This window comes from Alternaria incomplexa (assembly GCF_024043165.1).
Source record: "Alternaria incomplexa strain BMP 0042 chromosome Unknown scaffold_4, whole genome shotgun sequence".
Classification (NCBI taxonomy): domain Eukaryota; kingdom Fungi; phylum Ascomycota; class Dothideomycetes; order Pleosporales; family Pleosporaceae; genus Alternaria; species Alternaria incomplexa.
The window spans coordinates 427,710-451,806 of record NW_026249853.1 but is presented as its reverse complement, the minus strand read 5'-3'; the positions used below and the strand labels follow the sequence as shown (position 1 = coordinate 451,806).

Here is a 24,097-nt window from a genome sequence, read left to right as displayed (position 1 = left end):
GTACGAGTGTGATCCACTCGCCACTCCATATGAACGCATTCATCTATCTTACACTGACACAAAGAAATATAGCATGGGAGCTAGTTGTAGAAACTTGATCTACGCTTACAAGGCCCAGGCAGCAATAGCGAAGACGACCGACAAGCCCATGGCCATCGAGTTCACGACCGAGACCGAAGTAGCAGCTCCAGCTCCAGTACCGCTAGGGGCGGCGGTGCCAGATTGCTGAGCACTCTCGCTTCCACCGTCACTTCCGCCATTGTTACCGTTGTCGCTGTCGTTACCGCCGTCGTTGTTGTTACCGCCAGTGGTAGTGTTGCCGCTTGAAGAGCCACCAGATGAAGTGCCGTTGTTAACGGGCTCCGCCGATGGCAACTCCTTCTGCTCCTTAGGGCAGCTGATGTCGAAGCGCGGGGTGGTGGAGAGGTTGTCGGAGACGGCGAACTTGACCTTGTTCGCGGGGTTGGCGTCGCGGAGTGTGTACCAGAAGACGTTCTTCTTGCCGAAGAGCGCGCAACCGACATCCTTCCAGTATGTCTCGGCGTTGTCCACAGTCGACTTGGCAGCACCAAAGTCTGGACCCTTGTATGCCCAACCAGTCTCGGTAACCCATACGTCCTTGCCTCCAGCAACACCCTCGGTTGCGCTGATGGCGCTGCTCAAGAGCTTGCCAGCGTTGTCAATCTTGTTGTCCAGCTCGGACTCGTAGAAGGGGAAAGCGTTGACGGCCAAGAAGTCGATCTCGTCGATGACAGCCGCGTTGGACTCGTTGACCCAAGCAGTCCAGGTGTCGACGTGGGTGATCTTGACATCCTTAAGAGGAGTGTCGGCAAGACGCTCGCGCGCGGCCTTGATAAACTCGACAATCTTCTCGGCGCTGTTACCGACACCGGCCTTGTTCCGGATGCCGGGCTCAGACACGCGGTACAGGTCTTCGGAACCGACCGACAGCCCAATTACGAGATCCGTCAGCTTGGTGCCGTACTCTTCGACGGCAGAGTTCAACGCCTTCAGCTCGTTGTCGATGTCGTCGGTTCCCGAGGCCCAGATACCGAGAAGGAGCTTGGAGTTTGTCTTAATGGCAGCAGGGAAGGCGGCGATGGGAGTGTCGGTCGTCTGCCACTGGATGTTGGAGTACAGGCGGATGGCGGTGAAGTCGCCCGGCGCGCCCTCGAGGTTCTGCGCTGTGGTGAACTCCTTCTCAAAGTCCGCCTGTGTCTTGGCCTTGCCAGTGTCGTCCGAGGCTCCCGAGTTGAAGCCCAGGACGAAGTCTTGCGCGAGGGCGCCGCTGACGGTGGCCGCCGCGACGGCAAGCGCTGATACGAAACGCATGGTTGGTAAAGTAGAATAAGGGAGCGACTGTAGTTGAAAAGTTGAAAAAGATTGCAAGAAGGAAGGTGTCAGAGAGTGTGGAGAGATCATTCAAGAGAGAGCAGGGCAAACCCCCGTGTAGGTTCGTGCAAACACGCGCTGGCGATCATTCACGAGCGGCTTACCCCGTAATTGCGCTCTCGGCGTCCGGGGCCGTATGATTGGGCAGCGGTCGCACCGCGCTGGTATCGGCCTCAGCTGGGACTTGGCGCCAAGAATTGCAAGTGAGCCGTCGCTCTTCGTTTGGTGAGTCCTTGGTGCACAGCCACGCGCCTGAAACGGCGCGTAGAATGAAAGCGTTTCGGAAGCTTTTGGACGTCACGTCATAATAGGCTATGCTCCTATTGTCCCCAGGCTCTGGCGCCACTTATCCCCGCAGCACGTACTAACCCGACAGACATCATGTCTACATCTACAAAGCCAATACATCTTTGAACGAATTAATTCGCTTCAACGACGCACCAGACATCGGCATGAGTCTTGCAGGCTATGTCAGCACCTATCGCGTACTGCTACGACTCAGCCGTTGTACGACCCTCATCGCAGCTGACATGTGTTACGATGCAGTTGGGATACCCATACCTACCTACGAGCGTGTTCATCCAGAGACTGCTCAGGTGAGGATGGTGAGTAATCGACAGGGAGAGAGTTCAATAAACATGGAGCACGTCAAGCGTACGCCATGCCACCGGAACAATCCCGGAATACCTGAAGTCTTGTGCTGAGCTGTGCCTCGAATATGTTGGAACATCCCCCTCTTCAACGTTACACAATCTCGCTCCATGATGTAGCGAAACAGCTGCTTACATGGTAACACGCGGTATAGCTTATGCCAGAATCATCTAGGATGCGCTGTTCTAACAGCCGTGCATTCCGCTAAGATACAATACTAGCTTACATTGCCCAAATATCACTGCATAGTTAACCATGCGTCTCCTAATATAGACCCCATAACTTCCTGCCTGAATAGTAATCGTTCGCCCAGTCCACCAAAGCAATCTCCGCAACTGGCAGTCGGTTATCAAGGATCCGGATAACCGATCACCTGGATTAGGATCTCAGAACGCCACATTAATCTATAAACTCTGCTTTTCCAAGGTTCTGCGCTTATCAAGATGATTCGAACCGGACAAGAGAACTGCCTGTTGGAAGTGGGGTCCAACTGATGCACGCAGGGGACAAATCTTGGCCATTGGCGGACTCGTCACCATGGGATTGCTTGATGGGGACTAGATTGCTACATACAAGGCTTGTGGTGTGCGGAACTATGCCGCGGGAACGACAATAACGATCGAGGATACCTCCCTTGATGTCGTTCCTTGTGCAGCCATCAACATGACTAGCAGATGTATTCACAGACTATATGAGCCGTCAAACATCCACTGACCAGCATTTCCTGTTTTGAGACTAGCGTTGTGTGAAGGACCTTGAGGACAATTCGAGGGGTCGTGATGTTCCAGCACGCGGACGAGGACGTCTGTGCCACTCCAGGGCTTCCCCGCTTGGTTGCTCGCTGTGCGACATCGAGTAAGCAGGCTTCGTTGGGCGGAGTCGAGATGATCAAAGTGATGGGTAAGCGCTGATATGAGAATGAGGACTTGTAGAGTGAAGTCCTGCAGTGGCACAAGAGCGCTAAGACTATACGATTACTCACATCACACCGGTCACTACCTAGGTACTTATCAAGAGCCACGGCCGGTTAAGCCTTAACCTGTTATCTAGATGTGACTCGTCTCTGGCGTATCAATAAACCTTTCCAACCGGAATACCAGCCTCAGATGTCCCGAACAATGTGCCTGACACCCGCTGTACCCGTTGTACAGACACAACATACACCTAGCGTGGTGGAGAACTGTAGAACAAGAGCCCGAAATTACGCGCTGGGAAACGCCACTTCATGCCAACCCCAGGAGATAGTCAGTTGGCTGGTACAGATATACATGCAGAGGTTACACTGCATTGCAAAAGTTTCCTCGGGAATGTACATGTACAAGCTATGAACAAAGGTGCAGTTACGACACTACGTCGTTTGGCTTACACATCATGTTCGTACACGCTGAGCGATGGAAGAAGTCTCGAGATAATCTAGAGCACGTGTGGCTTTCTGAGGCCGGTATTGTGGTGGAATCCATACCAAACCAGTGGGCAGTAGAGGGGCGAAGCATGAAGGTGGGGGCTGTACGACATGTTAATGCTGACTTATTGTGAAACAGGACCCCCAGCCGCGCAGTGATGATAGCGAGCGCGGCAGTGGATGGGTTATGGTCGTGAGTCCACGCGTGCAAATACAAGCGGCTGATTTCCACTGGTATCACTGTCAAGTAGAGCATAACACTGGTGCAAAGATAGGGTAAGAAGATCTGGAAAGAATCGGGAACCGGCGTATATTATCCTGTTCGAGCGTTGGCCTCTTAGGTAGCCTCCGCTGCAGATGGAGCCGAATTGTCATCAACATCCATCGCTCGCAGCTTAGCCTCCACGGCCGCCACGACCTGGGAATCGAAATGCTCCCCTTTTTCAGGTTTCCTGACACTGTGATATGTTAGCGATAGATGTTTGTGACTTCCTGCAAGATGTATACTCACGGTGATCTTGTACACTTGTCGCATCTCTCATGCCCACATCCAGGACACTGCGGCGAGTTATTGTGAAACAGGCCGTTGCACTTCTCACACTGCCAGCGCACCCTAGTCCTCGGCTTTCGCCAGGTCCGTCTGAATTTCTCCAGCTGTTTTTCCACCTCCGTCTCGCTGTCAGGCTCAGCATCGCCCGGGTAGCCATCAGGCCATTTGCTGAGCTTGGCTGGCTCGCGTGGGCATCTCGTACATCGGACATGCTGGCATGAATTGCAGATATTCGCCGTTGCGGGAACGAACAAATTCTCACACACATGACAGTTACGTCTGATGCGTTGTCTCGCAGGTTGATATACCAACTCGTCCCCGCCACGAGTCCGGATAGTGAGCATTCTCTTTCGCTTGGGTTGCTCCATACCCTCTTTCTCGGCTTGCTTCTCTTCCGGCGTCTTCTTCTTGGGGAAACGAGGGCACTTCTTGCACCGTTTGTGCTCGCATTGTAGGCACACCTTGTCGGAGCCGTAAAGGGTTCCGCAGCGGTGGCAGCTGCGATGGACACGCATACGGATCGATTTTTCGACACGCTGGACGGTGGGTTTTGGAGCTGGTGCAGCGATCCACTCGTGTGACTCAAGGGTGAGGCCATACTTGGCGAAGAGGGCGCGGGCTCTCTCCTGCTGCATGGCGTTGCGGTCCATCTCCTTGGTAGTTGGAGTTGATGGCACTGACACGGCGGGAGTGATAGGTCTTGTTAAGTTAGTACGCATGTTTCCAACGACACGGCGTTATAGAACTCACGTGGCAGGTGCGACTTCCGGGATGGTTTGGTCCGGCTGCGCAACTTCCTTCTCGACAGGCTGTTGCTGCGCGACTTGAGGAGTTGACGATGCCTCGGGCGCCAGGGTCGGTACACTTTTGTTTGATTTCTCCCTCTTGAACACAGTGCTCATCCGCTTCACATATTTGCCCAGGGTGCCGCGTTCCACATTCTTGCCCTTGTCCACCGCTCCAGTATCTGCTGGTGTCGTCATGGTTGGCGTCGCAAAGATGTGTATGCGAAATGGCGATGCAACAAAGGGGCGCTGCTAACTTATGAATAGAGTTGGCCTGGACCCGAACACATGCGATCCGGTGACGAGGTTGCGCCGTTGAAAGTCAGCCCTGCATGCAGCTCAACTAAAAATCCCTGGAGTCTGGCCACTGGAACGTGTCGGGACACCGAAGGTTTGGTAGGCGGCAATCTACTCGACGGCCAAGGACAACCCTAAGAAGTGTAAACTGGCGTACTGGCAGTTTTAACCGTTTGTCAAAGCTGGCCGGCGAGACCTGGCGATGGCGATGTGACGAAAGGTGGCGGTCCACAAGTTATGTATGTATGTGCAGAGCGGCGCGCATCAGACCATGACCCGGCTTCCCAGTGCGCTGGAATCGACCCCGAACTACACAAGCGTGGCTGAGAAAAAGCGCGAGCCGTTGGTTACAAAAGCGGACAACATCAGGGCACTGCCTGCTGGACTGGATGCGACTTCTGCGGCTGACTACGGCGAGGGACGTTTTATCGCTGGGAAAACCGCCGGGGAAGACGAATAGCAACGAGCAGTCCAGGGCTCAGGTTGTGCACGGGGAACAGTCGCACACGACGGCTGCATGCATTCTGGCTGCAACCGAGCCTGCGTCGCTGTTTGGTGCCCACGGCTCGATGTCTGCTGCGGGATCGCGGCGGCGCTGCATCCATTCCAGGCATCGATCAGTCGGCTTGCCAGCGGCCACCATGACGGAACCAGGGCCTGCGCCGCTCCGCGGAACATTGTGCCCGCATCCTGGGGGCCTCCGCCCACCACGGTTTGGCAGGGCTCGAGAGCCTCTGAACCCACACATCAGGTCGACACTGTAGCACGTTGGAACTCTGCCTCAGCAGACCCTTTCCCTTTCACCTCTCACCGGGGAACATCCAATCGATGGCTGGGCACACCCCACACGGTGCGGCGTCGCACTGTACTGTCTAGACAGCCTGACCCAACACGCTTTACCCAGCAAATGAGCGCCTGGATTCCGCGACGTATATTGCCTTTATCTGCAGCGCTGGATTCAGCAAATCCATGCGCAATCACATCGCTCCATCGGTTGCATCGCACCTGCCAAGAGGCACAGTGCAGCACCTTCAGCGGCCGGCTTAGTACGCTGCAGTCGGTAATGCACTTGCAGACAATCCGCTTGCTGCGCTGGCAGCCTGGCACACACCTGGGCACGTCGGCCGTTTCGTCCTTGAGATGAAGAGGCCAAGCGACGATGTCATCGACGCTGCAAGAGGTGCTGTACCGCCGAAATTCTCGCCGCCGGTGGGCTTTTGGGCATGTATGCAGCTCTACCCATGGGCTGGATCGGGGCTTACTGCGGACAGTTGGGAAGTCATGGTGCCATATCGAGGCTGGCAACGACGACTTCCCAAGTGCAGCGCCGATCCGTGCTGTTTCAACCAGCCCATGCCATCGGTGGAGAAGCTTATGTAACTATGGCTGGCCCGATGACCTGGGTGGTGTGGGGATCACGCCCCTCTTCGCTTGCCGCTTGAAGAGTCGGCAGCAGCAAGCTTTCATTAGCAGTCGAGCCGAACTCTAACTTTCCCTCCCCGGTGGTTTCTGGGTCTTCTATCAACAGCCCATCATTCCCTTGCTGGTACCTTGTACTGCAGCACGTGCGGGCGTGTACCGCGCGCGCGAGCAATCAACGGCAACTTCCGCCGCCGGCCGAGCCGGCATCACCGCTGCTGGCCGCCGTTGCTGCCCTTATCGATCGCAGTATTCCAGCATTAACATGCCTCGGGCCGCGCGCGACGCGTACTAACTCTAGACGACTGCGACATTCCAATGCGACGTCGAAGCCGCTCTGCATCTCGGTGCACATTGCCGAAATTGCATCCCATGTAGGCGCTTCGTGAGATTGACATGGCCTTTTTCTGGCGGAGGCTCGAATTCATTAGGTTTGAGTAAAATGGCATGTTGTTGATGCACCATATTACAGAAGTCCCAACAACAGAAATGCCTAGCAATTCCGATATCGTGAGACGGAGCACGGCACAGGTCTATCAGCTACACATTACAATACGCCGCAAGCCTCTAATACTAGGGCCCCTCAACATCATGAACGGTTCCTCTGGTTCGACTCAGTCTTCACGAGATCCTGTCACATGGAAAAAATGCTGGAACAGACCCATCACCACGTCTCACGATAAGCAACTTCCCCTCAAAGCCAAGCGCGATCGACTTTGGAAGGAGCAGACAACCTTGCGAACAAATGAATACTAAACATCAAACCCGGGTATAATTGTTGTTATGCTCCGTCGTGAGGCTACAACATTCGTCTACCAACGTCGCCTCGCTGTGCAAGATTTGTTGCAGGGTCTCTGAAACGCCAACAAGTACCGTGGTGGAGATGGCCCTACGGCAAAGCTTGACTCAGTCGTCTGGGCCAGAACATCACCGTAAGAGTAAGTTAGGGGGTAGGTCCCCGTGCGCCGCGCAGCGCTCAGTCCTCTTCCGCCTCCGCACCATTCCGTCCCACCCTTTCCCGGTATTTTGGGTTGCAACGGTTGGGTGTTGAGCTCGCTTTCGGAAGCTGCTATAGGAAGATCATCCACGTATCGCTCGAACGGGCAGGGTCTGTCACCGAGGCTTCCGGAAGGGTGACGCGTGCTCGGAACCGCCCATCTCCGCTGTGCAAGGCGTGGAGGATTGAATGGCTCGCAAAGTACTCGGAGATGTGACATTGTGGAAGCATCACCGGTTGGACGCTACGACTTCGGTCAATATTCGATATGCTTACATCTCGTCGCCTTCCGAAGCAATGATATCGGTTTCCATGATTACGAGTCTCACATTAGGTTCCAGAGAGTCATCGCGCTATTTCATTCGTATTCTGACAACATGAGCAACCAATAGAGCAATCAAGAGAAGACAACAATGAGATTATCAGGAATACAAAATGACTAACATCATCGACGATAGTGACACATACGGGGTACAGGTACGTATTGTCATGAAAGATCTTTCGCACATAAGATTCGTTAGACCACTTTTCAGCATTCGATCTTTGTGGTCACAGTACGAAGGGTCCCATAGCATAGCAATCTAACACTCAAAGGCTTCACAGCTTACACCGAGGCGGTTCCGGAACTGTCATAGACATCGTTCGAGTCTTTTCGGCGCCGATGAAAATGAAGGCTGAATGCCACATGGCAGAAGGTGTGTGATGGGTAAGTCTTGAGCGAAGTCGGGAATCTTGCCGCGATCGACTTGAGCATGCCCCTCATCACGAGCTATGTATCGTCTAGCTACAGATCATGACGCTGACATCGTGGGAGCCATAGCTTCTCCGTCTTCGCTTTTAAGATTCCACATGTTTTGGTACTCTGTTCCGCCTTGAAACCACTTCGCTTCTATGGAAGGCATTGGTATGGGTCCTATAATTAGTGGATAATGGTAAACATAAAAAGATCCAAAGGTCTTTGATCCGGGCAACGCAAACCAGTGCTGTGAGTATACTGTAACTTTTGCGTTCATTCATCGCGCTGAGCGCACGAGAAGATGCTACTGAAGTCTGGAAGTGTGTTATGAGAACTAGAAAGCACCACGGTCAGCATGTGAGGTTCTTTGGGTGAAGGAAGTCGTCCGTTGCCTTCATAATACTGTTCCCGGCAGAGTTCCAGATCGCTAGCGGAAGATTCTGGTATTTAGTCATCATGTTGAATGGTTCTTACCCTAGACACGCGCCCATGCCAGGGTGGCGGACATATTTCGGAACAAAACGATGTGGTATCGAAAAGATGACTGTATGCCCGGGCAGCAGGAAGCTTTCTTCCTTTCAGCTGATCACATAGCATGATGTTTTGAATTGAGAAGGTCGCAATCGTCACAGATCGTGCGTGAACTAGTATCCTCGACGAGTTTTCAATCTGATGAGCAGGACAGCAAGGCTAGGGAGAAGTATCTCAAACAAACGGAGGTCGGGTGAGATTAATTTGGCACACAACGGCCAAGGAACAGCAGTAATGAGTAATGTGAGAGATGTGAGTATAGGCAGCTAATACAGTATACACAGACCGATAGTAACGAATGCAACGCTAAATGCAAGACACCAATCCAACTCCTTCCCAACCCCACCAAGACCCATCACTCAGATAATCTACATTCTACAATCTGCTCTCCCATCCCCTCCTTCCGTCTTCACCCTCCCATCTTTCGGGCCAAACCTTGCCCAAAGCCTCCCAGATGTGGCCTACGAACTCAATCTTGAGACCCTGGGTAACTTCCAACGGTAGATCCCTAGCATCCTTCCGGTTGCCCTCGGGTAGGAGTACTCTTTCGACGCCCGCCCTGAGCGCTCCAATCAGCTTCTCTTTGATACCACCGACAGGCAGTACCCTTCCACGGAGGGAGATTTCACCAGTCATGGCCAGTGTAGGTGGGACAGGCTGATTAGAGAAGAGGGAGATGAGGCCGATGGTGTGCGCAAGACCGGCACTGGGACCGTCTTTAGGAATAGCGCCAGAGGGGCAATGAACGTGGATGCTACGACTCTTCATGATGTCCTCGTCATGGCTTGCACTCAGACCGAGATCAAATGCATGCGCCTTGACCCAAGTCAAAGCTACCTCTACACTCTCCTTGAGTACGTCGCCCAGCTTGCCGGTGAGCTGAACGCGGCCTGAGCCGGGCATATCTGCAATCTCGATGAACAGAATAGAGCCTTGGCCGCCGGTGCTATATGCGACTAGCCCTGTAATGACACCTGGGCGGGAAGATTGCTCAGTGAGCTCTTCGGCGAACTTCTCGATGCCGAGCGTGGTATCGAGGTCTTCCAAGGTGACAATAGGGGAGTATGCTGCGAGAGTATTTGTGTCTTTCGCTGTGGCGTATTCGACGGCTTTGGAACGACAGACGGAGCCGATCTCGCGTTCGAGATTTCGCACACCGGATTCGCGTGTGTAGGATGTGATGATCTTGTCGAGCACGTCGGTCGGGATGTTGAGGTTCTCGTGGTGGAGACCATTGCTGGTGATCTGCTTCGGAATCAGATGTCTTGATGCAATATGCCTCTTCTCGAGTGTAGTGTAACCGGAGAGCTGGATGGTTTCCATACGATCGAGGAGCGGTGGGGGAATGGTATCGAGCGAGTTGGCGGTGGCGATGAAGAGCACCTTGGAAAGGTCAATAGGAATGTTAACGTAGTGGTCGGTGAAGGTATGGTTCTGCTCTGGATCGAGCACCTCGAGCATGGCTGCACCGGGGTCGCCATTGTGGTTCGACATGCCTAGCTTGTCGATTTCGTCGAGCAGGAAGACTGGGTTTGCAACGCCGACCTTCTTCAGTCCGCTGACGATGAGACCAGGCATAGCAGCGACATAGGTCCTACGGTGGCCGCGGATCTCTGCCTCATCGCGCACACCACCAAGTGAGATGCGATGGAACTTGCGACCAAGTGCGGTAGCAACTGACTTGGCCAACGAAGTCTTTCCTGTTCCTGGCGGCCCGACGAGCAGCAGAATTGGCGACTTGTCGACCATGCGCTTCTTCTCCAACAGCCGCAGCTCAGCCTCCGATGGTTCCTTTGCAACCTTGTCTTCGGGGTCTTGTTCCTTGGCCTCGTCATCTCCCTCTGGTGTATCGGCGAGAGCGCGGATCTGATCGTCGATGGTCCTGTTTGCCTGCTCCTTGAGCTTGAGCACTGCCAGATACTCAAGTAGTCTCTTCTTGATCTTCTCAAGACCATAGTGATCGCCGTCGAGCTGCTTCTTTGCCCTGACCAGTGTAGTGGCATCGAGTTGATCGACTGTCGTTTTGGTCCAAGGGATTTCGGCGAGGTTCTCGAGGTAGTTCCTGCAGACCTGGTATTCCGCTTGGGCGGGGTTCATCTTCTGCAGCCTCGACAGCTCGCGCTGAGCCACCTTGTCAGCATCTGGAGACAACTTGGCATCTTGGAGCCTTTTCTTCAGCTCGTCAATCTCGTTGGGCTCTTCTTCACCGGCCTGTTGCTGCCCACCGCCTGGGAAGCCGCCAGGAAATCCGGCTGGGAGACCGCCACCCATCTTTCCTCTTCTTGTCAGAGCTTCCTGCTGCAGTCGTCGCAGTGTCTCCATGTCCAAGCTGCCGCCCTGCGTCTGTGTTGTCGTGACAGTCATGCGTGTGTTGCCTTGGATGCTGCCGATCTGCCGCTGGAGGATCTCGATGACCCTGTCCACTCTCTCCTTGACGTCTACCGCTGCCAGAACGCGCAGCGTCTCCTCGTGTGTACTTTCCACCACGTTGGCCATGAAGTCGGCCAGCGCGCCAGCCTCTGACAGGTCTTTCCTTGTGATGTACATCTCGAGTCTCCGCGCGACAATGGGCGAGAGGGTGACTTGTGGCGTGCGCGGTAGAATGGCGGAGAGGCGGACGAGGGCGAGCAGCTCGCGCGACAGCTGCTTGAGGAGGTTGAACTGGTTCAGGAGGTCTGCACTCGCGATGTCGACTGTGCTAGTCAGTATGCGTCCAGCACCAATTCAGACGGGGGTATACGTACTGTACTCGTCGACGGCCATAAGCTCTCCCTCGAAGTACGGCCTCTCCTGGACGACATCGACGACCTGCACCCTTTCGAGGCCCTCAACCACCAGGCTTAGATCGCCCTGGCGCCGTCCTTGGACACCGCTGACCTTGGCGATGCAAGCATAGCCATAGATGTCTTTCTTCGTCGCCTGCATGGGATCGCTCTCGAAGGCCGTCTTGTCCCCCTGATGGCCATCGTCGATCAGCAGCTGCCCGTCCGGGCCCAGCGTGTTGGACTTCAGCGGCACGCAGGCGACCGTGATAGCCGCGTCGGGCTTCGCGGTAGGGCTAATGCTGTATATCTTGGCGAGGATGGCGGCGACATCGGAGCGGTTGGTGATGGGGATCTTGAGGGTTGTGCCCGGGAGGACGGCGAGCGGCGGCGCGAGCGGGATGAGCGGGAGCACCTTGGTGCTGGTCTTGGAGGAGCCTTTGCCCATCATGAGGTGCTAACGGCGAGTTGCTGGCTGGATGGGGCGAGCGTGTGAGCGAGGAAGGCGCAAGGTCGCGTGGTGACGTGCGGACCCGCTGGGCACTGTCGCTGGTGCGGACTCCCGAAGGAAGAGAGGCTGCCAAATGGACGGTGCAGAACAAAGAGACGGCGCACCAACGTGTTTCACGTAATCAAGTACACCACTATGTCGCACTCGCAAGCTGGATTGTCCTGTAGATAAATGCGTCAATGCGACGGCGACATGGTCGGCGCAGGAGGCGTGACAGCTTCCAGAAGATGCTCTCACGGGCCAGACCGAGGTTAAACCAGCCGGCGCGAATCACGCCCATCACGACGCCATCGCCATCACCATCTGATAAGATGGCCTCCGCATCCAGCTCGCAATCTTGCCGTCATCGCGCAGCCTTGACACCTTGTCCACAAATGCATTGGGCATTAGTTCTCGAGCCATGCGCTCTCCATGCGTTTGTCGGAACAGCAAGCCCAAACCGGGCAACGAGTACGGTGCTACACACAACCATGTTTGACTAAGCTCTGCGTGCAGTCGCAGAGTGGCCCCCATAGGACTCCTTTGGCTATTATCATATAGGAACGACTAGCTTCGCGAAGGTGTCTTGTTGCAAGGTGTAGCTCAAATCACATGACGCTGATACAGTAACGTTTACCTAGGTACTCAAAATCAATCGATTCTTTTTATGCTCATGTATACCTCCTACTCTACACTGTACATCGCGTGTATTCACAACTCTAACGCACCCTCCATGTATATGGGTCAACCGCCCCAAGACGCATGTCGCCGTCTGTGTGCGCCACGTTAGTCTTCGCAAGACGTGCATGACACCCTACCCTTGTTCATTACCACGATGAAGAGCCATTTTCTAGAGGCCTCCTCTATCCAGACAATGCCCAGCTTCTGCTAATATCTCAATGAACCAATCGCGGGTGTGCCGTACAAACTTTCCTCAACCCATGGTTGGGGTGTTCCTACCGTGCGTAGCGGACGACATACTGTAAGGGGCCTGCCAAAACGTCGTTAGTGACCCAATCTCCATGCTGTAGCTCGCGAATGGCTCACCAAGACTTTCTTGGCATTAAGGATCCTCCAGGCCAGATTCTTGACCGTGCCATCGGCTTGTACCACCTCAGGAGCGAACTCGATACCGAACCTGGATATCCTTAGTCACATGATCCAGACAACAACGCACCAAGGGAGAGAACTTACATTTGGTGGACTGCGAAGACAACACGTCGCGCAAATTTGCCATCTCGCTCAACCAAACTGCCAAACGTTTCTTCGGCCGTCGATGGCGCGATTTCAGGGTCGCGGTCAAAGCAGTTCTGGATAACTGGAAGCAGCGCTTCCTCCACCGCACGCTGAATCGTGCCGTTGGCGTCCGCTTCAACGTCCGTCTCATCAAACTTGGGGATTCGGATCTCGAAGGCTTGTGAGAGCGCCATGACGTGATGTCGACCACCATGGTGATACCGGAACTCGAAGACACCAGTAGTCCACCAGAGCTTGTCTCCACGGAACTCGACCTCGCCAGTGTAGCAATCAGATGACTCCTCATCCGTATTATCGGCCGCTACGAGCTTGTCCGAGACCAAAATGCCATCGTCAGCTCTCGTAGAGTCAAAGACATCAGGGTTGGTGGCTACCCATCGCCCGTTGGAACTGATGCGCGTAACTTCCCGAGACTGGTTGTCAGCAACCATGTACAGGCCAATCCAGTCTTTCTTGCTGTGGTTGATAGGTGCCTGCCAGCGAACCCTGATGGGTGCACCGTACTCAAGGATGAGTGTCTTGAAACCATTTGCACGAACAGCTGGTGTTCTTGCCAGCTCTCCTTCGCGACCACCGCTCTTTTGCTGCTCCACTATCGGCGGGGAAAGGGTACCCTCAACCTCGAGCCTGTATTGCTTCGCATCCAGACCTACGGGCTCCGACGAACGGCCGCTGACGGGAATGCGCGTTGGGTAAGATTTGAATCGGCTTATTGTGTCCTTGACCAAGGCGTCGACACGGGCAGCCACTTTGGGCCTTACATTGTCCAGAAATTCCTCGATGAATTCCATAGTAGAGTTGAGATACTCGTCGGCTGCCGACTGCCACTGGCGTACTGGGTCTGGTAGTGCTTGGCGTACGGTTTTACTGACTCCCGACATCTCACGTAGGTTTCGCCCATACAACTAAGCATACACTGTCAGTAAAGTTCTGGTCAAGCACCGTATTGTACGTCGAGAAGAATCACGACTAAAGGAAATGTTGACCCACCTTGATGACATGGGGCTTCTCGACAAACTGGAGGAACGCGAGGTTGAGGACATGGGCGGTCGTAGCAAGATAGAAGATCGCGGGGTTCCAAGTAATGAGAGCTACGCCCCAGACGCCAGCCAATCCGAGAACTCGTTCAGGGTTGTTCAGGAAACGATAGATACCGGAGTAAGTCAGTGACCTTGAAGGCGGGTCGAAGAAGAAGTCGCCGCAAAACTGCAGAGATGAAGATGCAGTGTTAGCGTATATCCTACATGCACTTCAAACTTCCAAGACTTACCCATCCAAACTCGCCCAGAGACTCGTAGATGCTCATGGCAACCCAAAGCTGAAGTACAATCATACCCGAGCCAAGGACATGTCGGAAAAGCGTGAGACCATTGAGACCATCAGCAGGAAGACTGTACATCTTCCATGCTACGGCGAGAAACGAGGCGTGGCTCATGGTCATGCTCATATGGTATAGGGATTTCCATTGGCGCCAGGCCTCCTCCTTCGTGTCGCCGTACTTGATGAAATGTTTGGTCCAGTTCTTCTTCTTCGACTGTCGATCTAGAATGTAGCCTAGTCCCAGCGCGTACCAGAGCCTCCACCCGAAGGCGTTGATGAAGAGAAATGTTCTTACCAACCAAGTGTTGGGTGTCAGCGTCGCCAAGCACATCATGTAGAACGAAAGCAATACTACCGTGAGATCAATGGATCGATGAAAATCCGTGTTCAGGGGCCCTACAATGTGGTGCGTTTGGGCTGGTTGGTGCTTGGTGGGATCGTAGGCGGTATCAGAGAAGGCGACATCAGACTGGCTAGTTTTGGGCCGGTCTTCGAGCTGGAGATCTCCAGAATTATGGCGCGTGCGGCGGGGTGGCGGTGGATTGTACAAGCGGTTTATGTGAGGCTCCTCTACTATGGAAAGGAAGGCAAATTGGGCTGCATGGGCGATAATCGAGATTGCTAGGACTTTGTAGCTTGCCATCATGAGGGCGATACCATAGTATCCAGCATAGCCTATTGAATACATGGGACTGGTGGACCGGCGAGTTAGTGTCTTTTTCAGGCTGAAAGTAACATGGAGCCTCTTACTGCGGTGCCATCTCAAAGACGCCATCGAAGGTCAGGCTTTGATCAATGAGGTAGAAGAAATCGCCCCAATACCTGTCTCGCATGTTAGACGTCTATCTTTCAGAGTCAGGGAGGGGTCCCCAACCAAGCGAAGTCCTTGACAACTCTGTGGGCGTCTAGCTTCACCCACAGGTTGAAAAGGAATAGAACAATGCCAGTCGTCCAGCGCAAAATCCACAAGAAGAAGCTTTCTTGGGGGCGGTTGAAGCAGGCGAGGGCGAACAGGCAGTATGAAACAAAGTCACACATGAGTATAAGGTCTACTACACGCCTAAACACGAGCCACGTGTTGTACTCAAGCGGCGCTTCGTCGAAGTTATAATCGTTGGGGATCTTGGTCTCTAGTTCCCGCTTGAGGAGCTTGTACAGGGCGGGGTGTGGGTTCTTGCCAGATTCAGGCTTCTCGAAGACATGGCTCTGTTTCGCCCAGAGGACGAGACGGTTGTGTTTAGACTGGCCATCGAGCAACCAGCCAATACCGGCATTGTAACCGGCGCGCCAGAAGAGGAAGATGATTGCGAATATGGGTATGCGGGCGCTTTTGGGCAGTACGAAGAAGGTCAAGATCAGGGCAGCAAGCACGGCGAGGACTGCTATATCGGACAGGTTCTTGGGTTGCGAGGGCGAGAGCAGCTGCGAGACCATGTCGTGAGTCTGTGGAACGATGAAGACTAGACGTGTAGTGTTAGTATGAGTAGTTCGTGGTACAAGCAGACACGCTATGCATGCATGGTAATTGCTTTTTGCGTCGGTGCAGCACCAGGGGAGACATACCTGTACCGTCTGGAGTTCTTCCATAGGTGCGTTTCTTGCTGTCATCTTTGTGGTTCTTGTCTTCCTGGTCGTTCAGCTCCAAGACCTTTTGCTTAGCATCGTCTGCGTTGTTGAGATGCAGCGGCTTAGCCGACGGCCGCTCGCGTAGCTGGCTATCGTCGGCGCTGGAGCCATTGCTAACATCAGCCATGTTGGATGAGACGAAGCAATGGAAAAGGTGTCGATTCTTGCAGCACCCGCCAGGTGAGGGGTTCGTCGGTTGATATTGCTGCAACGGCTGCGGCGCGAGCTTGCCGCGACGCTATGCAAGCACTGCGCAGTGGTCTGCTGTAGGAACTGCCGGGATGGCGTGGAGGCACTCGTTGGAGCCACACAGCACGGCTCTAGGTTCCGTCTTTCTAAGACACCAAGAAATCGCGCTTCTCTTCTTTGGGCCGACGGACGGGCGTAGAGTGTTGAACTCTAGCTAGCGTGCAGATGTTGAACGTGGATCTGAGGGGAGAGGTGGTTCGGTTGTCTGCAAGTCGCGCAAACACGGGTGCGCTGTGATGACGGCACAGTGTGGGGCAGCCCGCTTCACCAAATACGGCAGCGATGGGCCGAGGCCAGATGACAAGCGCAAGCAACCAATTCTTGTATTTCACATGGTAAACATCAACAACCTGTAGCTACATCCTTTTCTCCCGCCCAAACGCCCTATCTTGCATCTTCCCTGAACAGCTTTTGCTCCGATGAACCCACATTCGCCAACCGTGCCTGCTGCCGAGTAGAAGAAAGGCGCCATCGGAAGCGATCGAACGTGACGGAAATGTGTGGATCCAATTATATATACTGCTGACCGCACCAATGAGTGTGGGACCCTGCCAATAGTATTATGTGCCGTGGGGTGTTATGGAACCTGCCTAACATGCCAGCGTGGTCTCATCATAGGGAGCCTCTTCTGTACTTGAGCTTGCCACCCGTGACAGTTGCGTCCGAGCTGGGCTTGGCCAAACGCAGGCTACCTAAGTGATCTTCTATGTTCCCAAGTGAACCCTGTCGTCGTGCTTGGCCCATGCCCGCATAACTGACAAGGCATTTGTCCAGAAGCTCCAACACCACTATACTTGACGTTGTTACTGCCATTGCCGAAGGAAGGTTGATTCCGGCTAGTCGTGTAGCTACAGTCCCTTTCTGGTTCGTATACGTGGACTGAGGGCGGAATATCGGAGCCTCGGGGCTCAGCAGGAGATGGGTCCGCGTGTTGGACGATTCAAATTGTATAAGGTTGATCTTTCGGGTATGCTGGGCATCGAGTGGTTGTTTGTAGTCATCCGATATCGTTCCGTCGGTACTTCTGGCTTCGAGATGCTCGTCCGGGGCGACATCGAAGGTGAAAAAGGGGCTGATGCTTTCTCTCTGAAATGGCGAGAGGACTGACTCATCCGTCCAACCGTTCCAACTCGTTTCGGTAGGCGCCGATTCCAAGTCTCTTGGGTACGAGCATCCTGTCGAGATCGAGCCAAAGTCTGGTAACGTTGAGGATATGGCTGTAGATGGCAGAGAGACGGTCTCGGCGATGTAAATGTTTGCTTTGCAAGCCTGGAGGTTGTTGAGAAAAGCCTGTTCATCCTGCTCTCGGTGCTTTATTTCTTTCTCCAATTCACGTTTGACCTGCTGGAACCGCTTCTTCTTCTTCCGTGGTAGTGAGGGATCTGATATCAGCCGGCGTTCTGTTCGAGCTTGCTTCTTACGTAGAACCTGCAGGTAGGTAATACAGTTGGCGAGTCCATCCTCCAGGATTTCCTTCTCGGACTGCAGTGTCGAAAGATCGGCATTCCAAGTTGGAAGCTCGTTCGTAGGGAAGAAGCTGTTGGTAATAGGAGTGACCCACAGCTGAGAGGGGGCCATGTTGCGGGTGGTACAGTAGTCGCTTTTTCCGGGCTTAGTGAGCAATAAATCGGGTCACAACTGATGTTTAGCACATGAAATAGGAGATGTTGTAAATGCAAGGCTTCCGCTTCGTCTGATTAAGAGACTTATTTGATCGCGGGCGAACTCAGCAGACCGCAACGTCTAGGTTCAATAGAGACTAATCACATTTAGCGCGGGCTTGTTCCATACAATATGAACGCTGTCGCGAATAACGGGAACAACAGGTGCGAGCAAGGCTCGGGAACAGCAGTGGCGTAACGCCCGACTCGAGTGTCAGCGCGGTTGGCGGCCAGACGCCCATCTCGTAGCCATCACGGAGCAATAAGATTCGTAACCAGACTGCGACAAAGCCATCTGCCCGGAGACAATTGCAACCTTGGAAGGGCCACCAAGGGGTGTCGGGAGGCTTGCCGCAGCTGGGCTCTGTGCTGGGCTCTTCTATCATGGGCTGCTCAAGCCGCTCAGGCCGCCCAGGCCGCCAGACCCATGAAGCACGACATTCATGCGGGGTGCGAAGGTTTGCACGATTGCTGCTTCGCCGTCTTTGTTGACAACGTCTTCAGTCCAGGCCTGATGACCGTGTCAGACGCATCGAGACTTCGTAAGCATTCGCGTGAACTGGATTCAGTACTTGAGACGTTTCAAAAGGCGTGCGGGGATGGGCGGTGGTGATGGAATCAGGTACGGCTCTAGCGGATGCCGTTCGTTTGTTCGGCCGTGGTATTGTGATGTCCTATGCAAGGGGGAAGCTACGGTGTGCTTCTGTGCTTGGTGCGTAGCGTCATTCGAGGCGACTCAGCATCGGTGAGATGATACGACAGCCCGTATGCGCACATCAAAGGGGAGTCCCAGACGAGCTGTGTTTGCTTGAATCATTTGGCAGCCCTCATTTTGAAAGAGACGTTGGATATTGGCAGACTGGTGAGTAAGGAGCGACGGATGCGCCTCGAGAACAAGCATTGGCCCTTCTGCGCAGAACGACCCAGAGTCAGCCATCAAATGCACTGCGATCGTTTCGTGGTATGAGGGCTGAGCTGATATTGAAAGGGAGCGTGGTTGACCTCAAGGCGGGACAGCGCGTAAGTGAGAGCACCTACATGCGTGTCATGTCACAGCGGGTATGCAGACGATCAAGGTTCTTGCCTGGCGTGCGGATCGTGGCTTTTCAGCACGACCTCTAGCGGACGATTCATGGATGACTGGCATTGATGGTGAATGTGCACAAAGTCAGATGATCGTTTTCTGACGCGCGGACTTTTCCGCGCGCTGCTGTTCCGCGGCGGTGTTGCACCTCGCGTCATCGTAACCTTATTGCCCAGTCGTGCGTCGGCTGAAGCCAAGGCCCACAGCCGATCACGTGATGATCCTGCACCAGACGGTCCCGTCGTCACTGTTGCTGCCCACATGTTTCTGCTCGTTAATACGCTTGTACCTGACACTCCCCATGCCGCCTACGCCAATGTCAACCGCGTCCAACAAGCCGCCCGCCTTCCCAATCACGTTGCCATGCCCAGCCATGGTTGAGCGCACGGTAATGTGTCAACAAGTTCGCGACTCCACTGTGACGGCATCGCTTATGCAGCAAGGCATCGACCCCGCAGCAGGCAGTGTGGTCATTCACGAACATGTTACAGTCGGCGAGAGTTTGCGACCGAAGAACAGCCTCAGCCTGCCCTGCAGCGTGTTCCTGAACGCCGTGGTTTGGCGTCGGTTTTCGAGACCTTCTTTGCCTTTGCTCCCGGACTTCCGTCCTTTCCCTAGCCGGCACACATTGACGTCATCATTATGGTCTCATAGCAGTGCTTGACGTTCCAGCTACCATGCCTCCGGATGGCATTGGTACCAGAGTAGATTGCCTCGGTGGGGTTGCTGCCGATGATGTGCTCGACTCGAACAGGCGTTTTTCTCGCACCGCCGTTGACCGTGAGAAGAAACCGCGTCTGATTTGTCGCGCGTTTGCGAGTGATATTACCACCACAGCCGCTAGCCAAACAGTACACGTTCTGACGGAGCATTGCATTCTACACTATTCCGTTTGAACAGTTACCGGCCCTCTAGTTACCGTCAGCTACCGCACGGCATAAGCGTCCGAGTACCCACATTACGTACTTTTACGCGCTGTATAAGTATCGCGCGACCCTCGGCATAAGACGCATCTAGTAGACCGGCTCTTGAGGGGCATACCGATTGACTACAGCATCCAATACCAAACACCCCAGAGAGATGGCGACCAAAATAATCGACATACGCACGGACACTGCCGAGTCGGATATCCTCGCTGATATCAAGAAAGGCCTTCGGCCTGAGAGTGGCGGCGAAAAAAAGCTGCCTACGTTGCTGCTTTACGAGTAAGCATCGAATTAGTCAGCCCATGATGCACGCTAACCTTTTGTCTCTCCTCTTAGCCAAGAAGGCCTTCGTCTATTCGAAGAGATCACGTACCAAGAGGAGTGAGCAGCTTCACGCTTGGTTTATATAAACACCAAGCTGATAAATGTTCGCAATGTTAGGTATTACCTAACGAATGCCGAGATTGAAGTCCTTGAGACGTATGCGGAGAAAATCGCCGAACGAATCCCGACGGGGTCCATTGTCGTGGAACTGGGGAGCGGGTACGGTCCTGGCTCGCACTGCGCAAGAGATTGGAAACGAGCCCTGTGCTTCGTGAATACTAATGTGTTTGCAGCAACCTCAGAAAAGTCAACATACTCTTGCAAGCCGTCGACCGTCTTGGCAAAGACGTCGAGTATTACGCTGTCGATCTTTCTTTGCCGGAGCTGGAGAGAACATTTGGGGAAATACCTACAGGTGAGGGTTCATCCTATCATGCTTAACATTGAGGGGAGTCGTGGGGTTTGTATAGTGCGACACGCTTGCATCAATTTCCTGTGAAAGTGGCTTAGACCTACATGAGCCTGCATACATGCACCTCAACATAGTAGTGGCCCGGACACTCATCTCCTTATCATTGCGCAATACGGGGCAATCCGAACGCCCAAAACTTGCTAATCAAGCACGCAGAAGGATACAAGCACGTCAAATGCTTTGGCCTCTATGGCACCTATGATGATGCTCTTGAGTGGCTGAAGACTCCCGAAATCGAAGCGAAACCGAAAACAATCCTTTGGCTGGGCTCGAGCTTGGGCAACTTCAAGCGCCATGAAGTACCGCCATTCCTTGCTGGATTTGGTGCGGTTCTCCAGACTGGCGATACCATGCTTATCGGTATCGATTCATGCAAGGATCCCGAGGTAAATCTATTGTCCCCACAGGCATGCAAACATCCACTGACCACATTCCCATACTAGCGCGTTTACCATGCATACAACGATCGCGGCGGTGTAACACACAAGTTCATTCTCAACGGGCTGAAGCACGCAAACGCACTCATGGGCGAGGAAGCTTTCGACATCCAGGACTGGGAAGCCATTGGAGAGTACGACGAACAGGCTGGAAGACATCACGCTTTTGTCGCACCACGCAAGGACACTGTCGTCGACGGTGTTCATATCAAGCAGGGCGAGAGAGTTCGTATCGAAGAATCCTACAAGTACAGTCGCGAGGAAGCAAAGGAGCTCTGGGAATTGGCCAAACTTGCAGAGAACGTTGTGTGGGCAAACTCGAAGGGCGACTATGGCCTACATTTTGTCTCGAAGCCTGCAATGTTCTTCCCTACCAAACCCGAGGAATACGCAGCGAACCCGGTGCCATCTTTGACCGAGTGGCGTGAGCTTTGGACGGCCTGGGACGCGGTCACGAAGGACATGATACCCGAAGAAGAGCTACTATCTAAGCCGATCAAGCTTCGCAACGAGTGCATCTTCTACCTTGGCCATATTCCTACATTCTTGGACATCCACATCGCCCGTGCCACCGATGGCAAGCCGTCAGACCCCGCCTACTTCTGGAAGATCTTTGAACGTGGTGTTGACCCTGATGTTGAAGACCCAACTCAATGTCATGCTCACTCCGAGGTTCCCGAATCGTGGCCCCCGCTGGAGACAATCCTGAAGTTTCAAGAGACTGTGCGACAAAAGGTTGAGGCGCTGTACACTTCGGGAGAAGCAGAGTCGAACGGTCGCGTGTCGCGAGCACTGTGGATCGGCTTTGAACATGAAGCCATGCACCTGGAGACATTGCTCTACATGCTGATCCAGAGTGACAAGGTTTTGCCACCTCCAGGAACCAAACTCCCGGACTTTTCGGCGTTTGCGGCGCAATCTGAGACCCTAGCAACCGCTAACGAGTGGTTCACAATCCCCGAAGCGGACATCGACATCGGTCTCGAAGACCCAGAGAATGACTTTGAGACCAAGCGTTACTTTGGCTGGGATAACGAGAGGCCTCACCGCTCAGCACATGTCAAGTCCTTCCGCGCAAAGGCTCGACCAATCACGAATGGGGAGTATGCCATATATCTTTCTAAGACAGGAAAGACAGGTATGTAATCTGTGCAGCGGGAGTTGTCGCGCGTATCGATCAAAATCCTGAGCTTGTCTGCTAACTTGTCGAATCCAGCCATACCTGCGTCGTGGTGCGAACAGCCATACTCAAACGCCAAGGACCTGACCACTGGAAAGAGAGACAGCGTGGTAAACGGCCACCATGAAGGTGTTAATGCCTCACCTCAGAGTATCACGGAAGGGAAATTTGTACGCACTGTGTACGGCACTGTCCCCTTGAAATTTGTCATGGGATGGCCTGTAGTCGCCTCCTACGACGAATTAGCTGGTTGTGCGCATTGGATGGGCGGTCGCATCCCTACCATGGAAGAAGCACGAAGCATCTACAGCTATGTCGACAGCATGAAGCCGGAATTTGAGAGCTCGCTTGGAAACAGAATTCCAGCCGTCAACGGGTATGAGGCCTGTTATCCATCCTCGTAGACTCTTGACTAACAGTCTGCAGCCATTTGATCAACGAAGGCGTTTTTGAGACACCACCATCCCGAGCTTTGTCAAACGGCGACTCTGGCGCAGTATCTAGTCTCAACCCACGCAATCTTTTCGTTGACCTTGAGGGAACGAATGTGGGCTTCAAACACTGGCATCCAGTCTCAGTGGTCGAGAAGGGCGACAAGCTCTGCGGCCAATCTGACCTGGGTGGTGTTTGGGAGTGGACTAGCACTGTGCTGGAGAAGCATGACGGCTTCGAGCCGATGGAGCTGTATCCAGGCTATACAGGTATGATGCCATGCGACGGGCTTCTGCTCCTCAACACACGATGAAATGATATCGCTGACAGCAGGCAGCCGATTTCTTCGACGGTAAGCACAACGTCACGCTGGGTGGATCATGGGCGACGCATCCGCGCATCGCTGGGCGTAAGACCTTGTAAGTGGACGACAGTGGCTGCAGATGAGGCCACATGACTAACGTGTCGAAGCGTCAACTGGTATCAACGCAACTATCCCTATGTCTGGGCAGGTGCGCGCATTGTGTCGGATGTTTAATAGTGGTACTTGATTCGTGGTCTTCGCGTTTGTATGGTGTCAAAATCCTGTCTAATCCTGGCCGTTATGATGCAACAACGCGAAACCTCGCGGATGGTCGGTTCACTGCATTCTTCACCGCAACGACGACGAGTCGTTTCCTTACAACGACCCGGAGGCACTCTTTTTGATCGAACACAATTGATATTTGCGCAAGTCTCGTTGGTTGCTGTCTCTACAGAAATCTTTCATTGTTGTGTTGTCGCAGTCACTCGCTCTTTCCGCACAATTACGTAGCCAGCCTCGGAGCAACCCTGGATGCGCTGTTACACCAGTCAACAGCCATTGCACCTCGCCCCGCTACGTTGCCACGCACAATCCCAAGCCATTGCGCGTCTTCTCTACTGCACTCCGTGTCCAAGCAGAATTATCCTCTCAATCGCGCGTGCAATTCTCGCTCACACTCTCAAAGCATCCAATCCTAGCGGCTCTGCCTTCCCGCCATCAGCCTACCCAGGTCGCGATCGATCTCGAAAGCGCAAACAGGATTAACATGGTCAACAGTCTTCTTTTCAAGTGGGAGGATTCGGAGGCGCTCAA

General features: G+C 53.8%; 6 protein-coding genes across 6 annotated transcripts; 1 reads left to right on the top strand and 5 right to left on the bottom strand.

Annotated features, from left to right (window-relative positions):
- Nucleotides 1-105: 105 nt before the first annotated feature.
- Nucleotides 106-1,332, bottom strand: J4E90_003348 (uncharacterized protein; the record flags this gene model as incomplete). Its single annotated transcript, XM_051432919.1, has 1 exon — nucleotides 106-1,332. One exon carries the CDS (start codon nucleotides 1,330-1,332, stop codon nucleotides 106-108), a length of 1,227 nt encoding a protein of 408 aa, XP_051292817.1.
- Nucleotides 1,333-3,782: 2,450 nt separating this feature from the next.
- On the bottom strand, nucleotides 3,783-4,978 carry J4E90_003347 (uncharacterized protein; the record flags this gene model as incomplete). Its single annotated transcript, XM_051432918.1, has 4 exons — nucleotides 3,783-3,903; nucleotides 3,957-3,962; nucleotides 4,308-4,694; nucleotides 4,746-4,978. The coding sequence occupies 4 exons, from the start codon at nucleotides 4,976-4,978 to the stop codon at nucleotides 3,783-3,785; spliced, it is 747 nt and encodes a 248-aa protein (XP_051292816.1).
- A 4,157-nt stretch (nucleotides 4,979-9,135) lies between these two features.
- J4E90_003346 (uncharacterized protein) lies at nucleotides 9,136-11,970 on the bottom strand (the record flags this gene model as incomplete). Its single annotated transcript, XM_051432917.1, has 2 exons — nucleotides 9,136-11,453; nucleotides 11,505-11,970. 2 exons carry the CDS (start codon nucleotides 11,968-11,970, stop codon nucleotides 9,136-9,138), a joined length of 2,784 nt encoding a protein of 927 aa, XP_051292815.1.
- Nucleotides 11,971-13,017: 1,047 nt separating this feature from the next.
- On the bottom strand, nucleotides 13,018-16,342 carry CHO2 (phosphatidylethanolamine N-methyltransferase; the record flags this gene model as incomplete). The annotated part of the gene is made up of 7 exons (XM_051432916.1): nucleotides 13,018-13,150; nucleotides 13,207-14,174; nucleotides 14,260-14,475; nucleotides 14,540-15,281; nucleotides 15,340-15,411; nucleotides 15,464-16,049; nucleotides 16,153-16,342. The coding sequence occupies 7 exons, from the start codon at nucleotides 16,340-16,342 to the stop codon at nucleotides 13,018-13,020; spliced, it is 2,907 nt and encodes a 968-aa protein (XP_051292814.1).
- A 734-nt stretch (nucleotides 16,343-17,076) lies between these two features.
- On the bottom strand, nucleotides 17,077-18,042 carry J4E90_003344 (uncharacterized protein; the record flags this gene model as incomplete). Its single annotated transcript, XM_051432915.1, has 1 exon — nucleotides 17,077-18,042. One exon carries the CDS (start codon nucleotides 18,040-18,042, stop codon nucleotides 17,077-17,079), a length of 966 nt encoding a protein of 321 aa, XP_051292813.1.
- A 2,247-nt stretch (nucleotides 18,043-20,289) lies between these two features.
- On the top strand, nucleotides 20,290-23,518 carry J4E90_003343 (uncharacterized protein; the record flags this gene model as incomplete). The annotated part of the gene is made up of 10 exons (XM_051432914.1): nucleotides 20,290-20,414; nucleotides 20,472-20,516; nucleotides 20,577-20,678; nucleotides 20,753-20,874; nucleotides 21,088-21,317; nucleotides 21,375-22,506; nucleotides 22,585-22,924; nucleotides 22,975-23,249; nucleotides 23,318-23,399; nucleotides 23,452-23,518. 10 exons carry the CDS (start codon nucleotides 20,290-20,292, stop codon nucleotides 23,516-23,518), a joined length of 2,520 nt encoding a protein of 839 aa, XP_051292812.1.
- Between the last annotated feature and the right edge of the window lie 579 nt (nucleotides 23,519-24,097).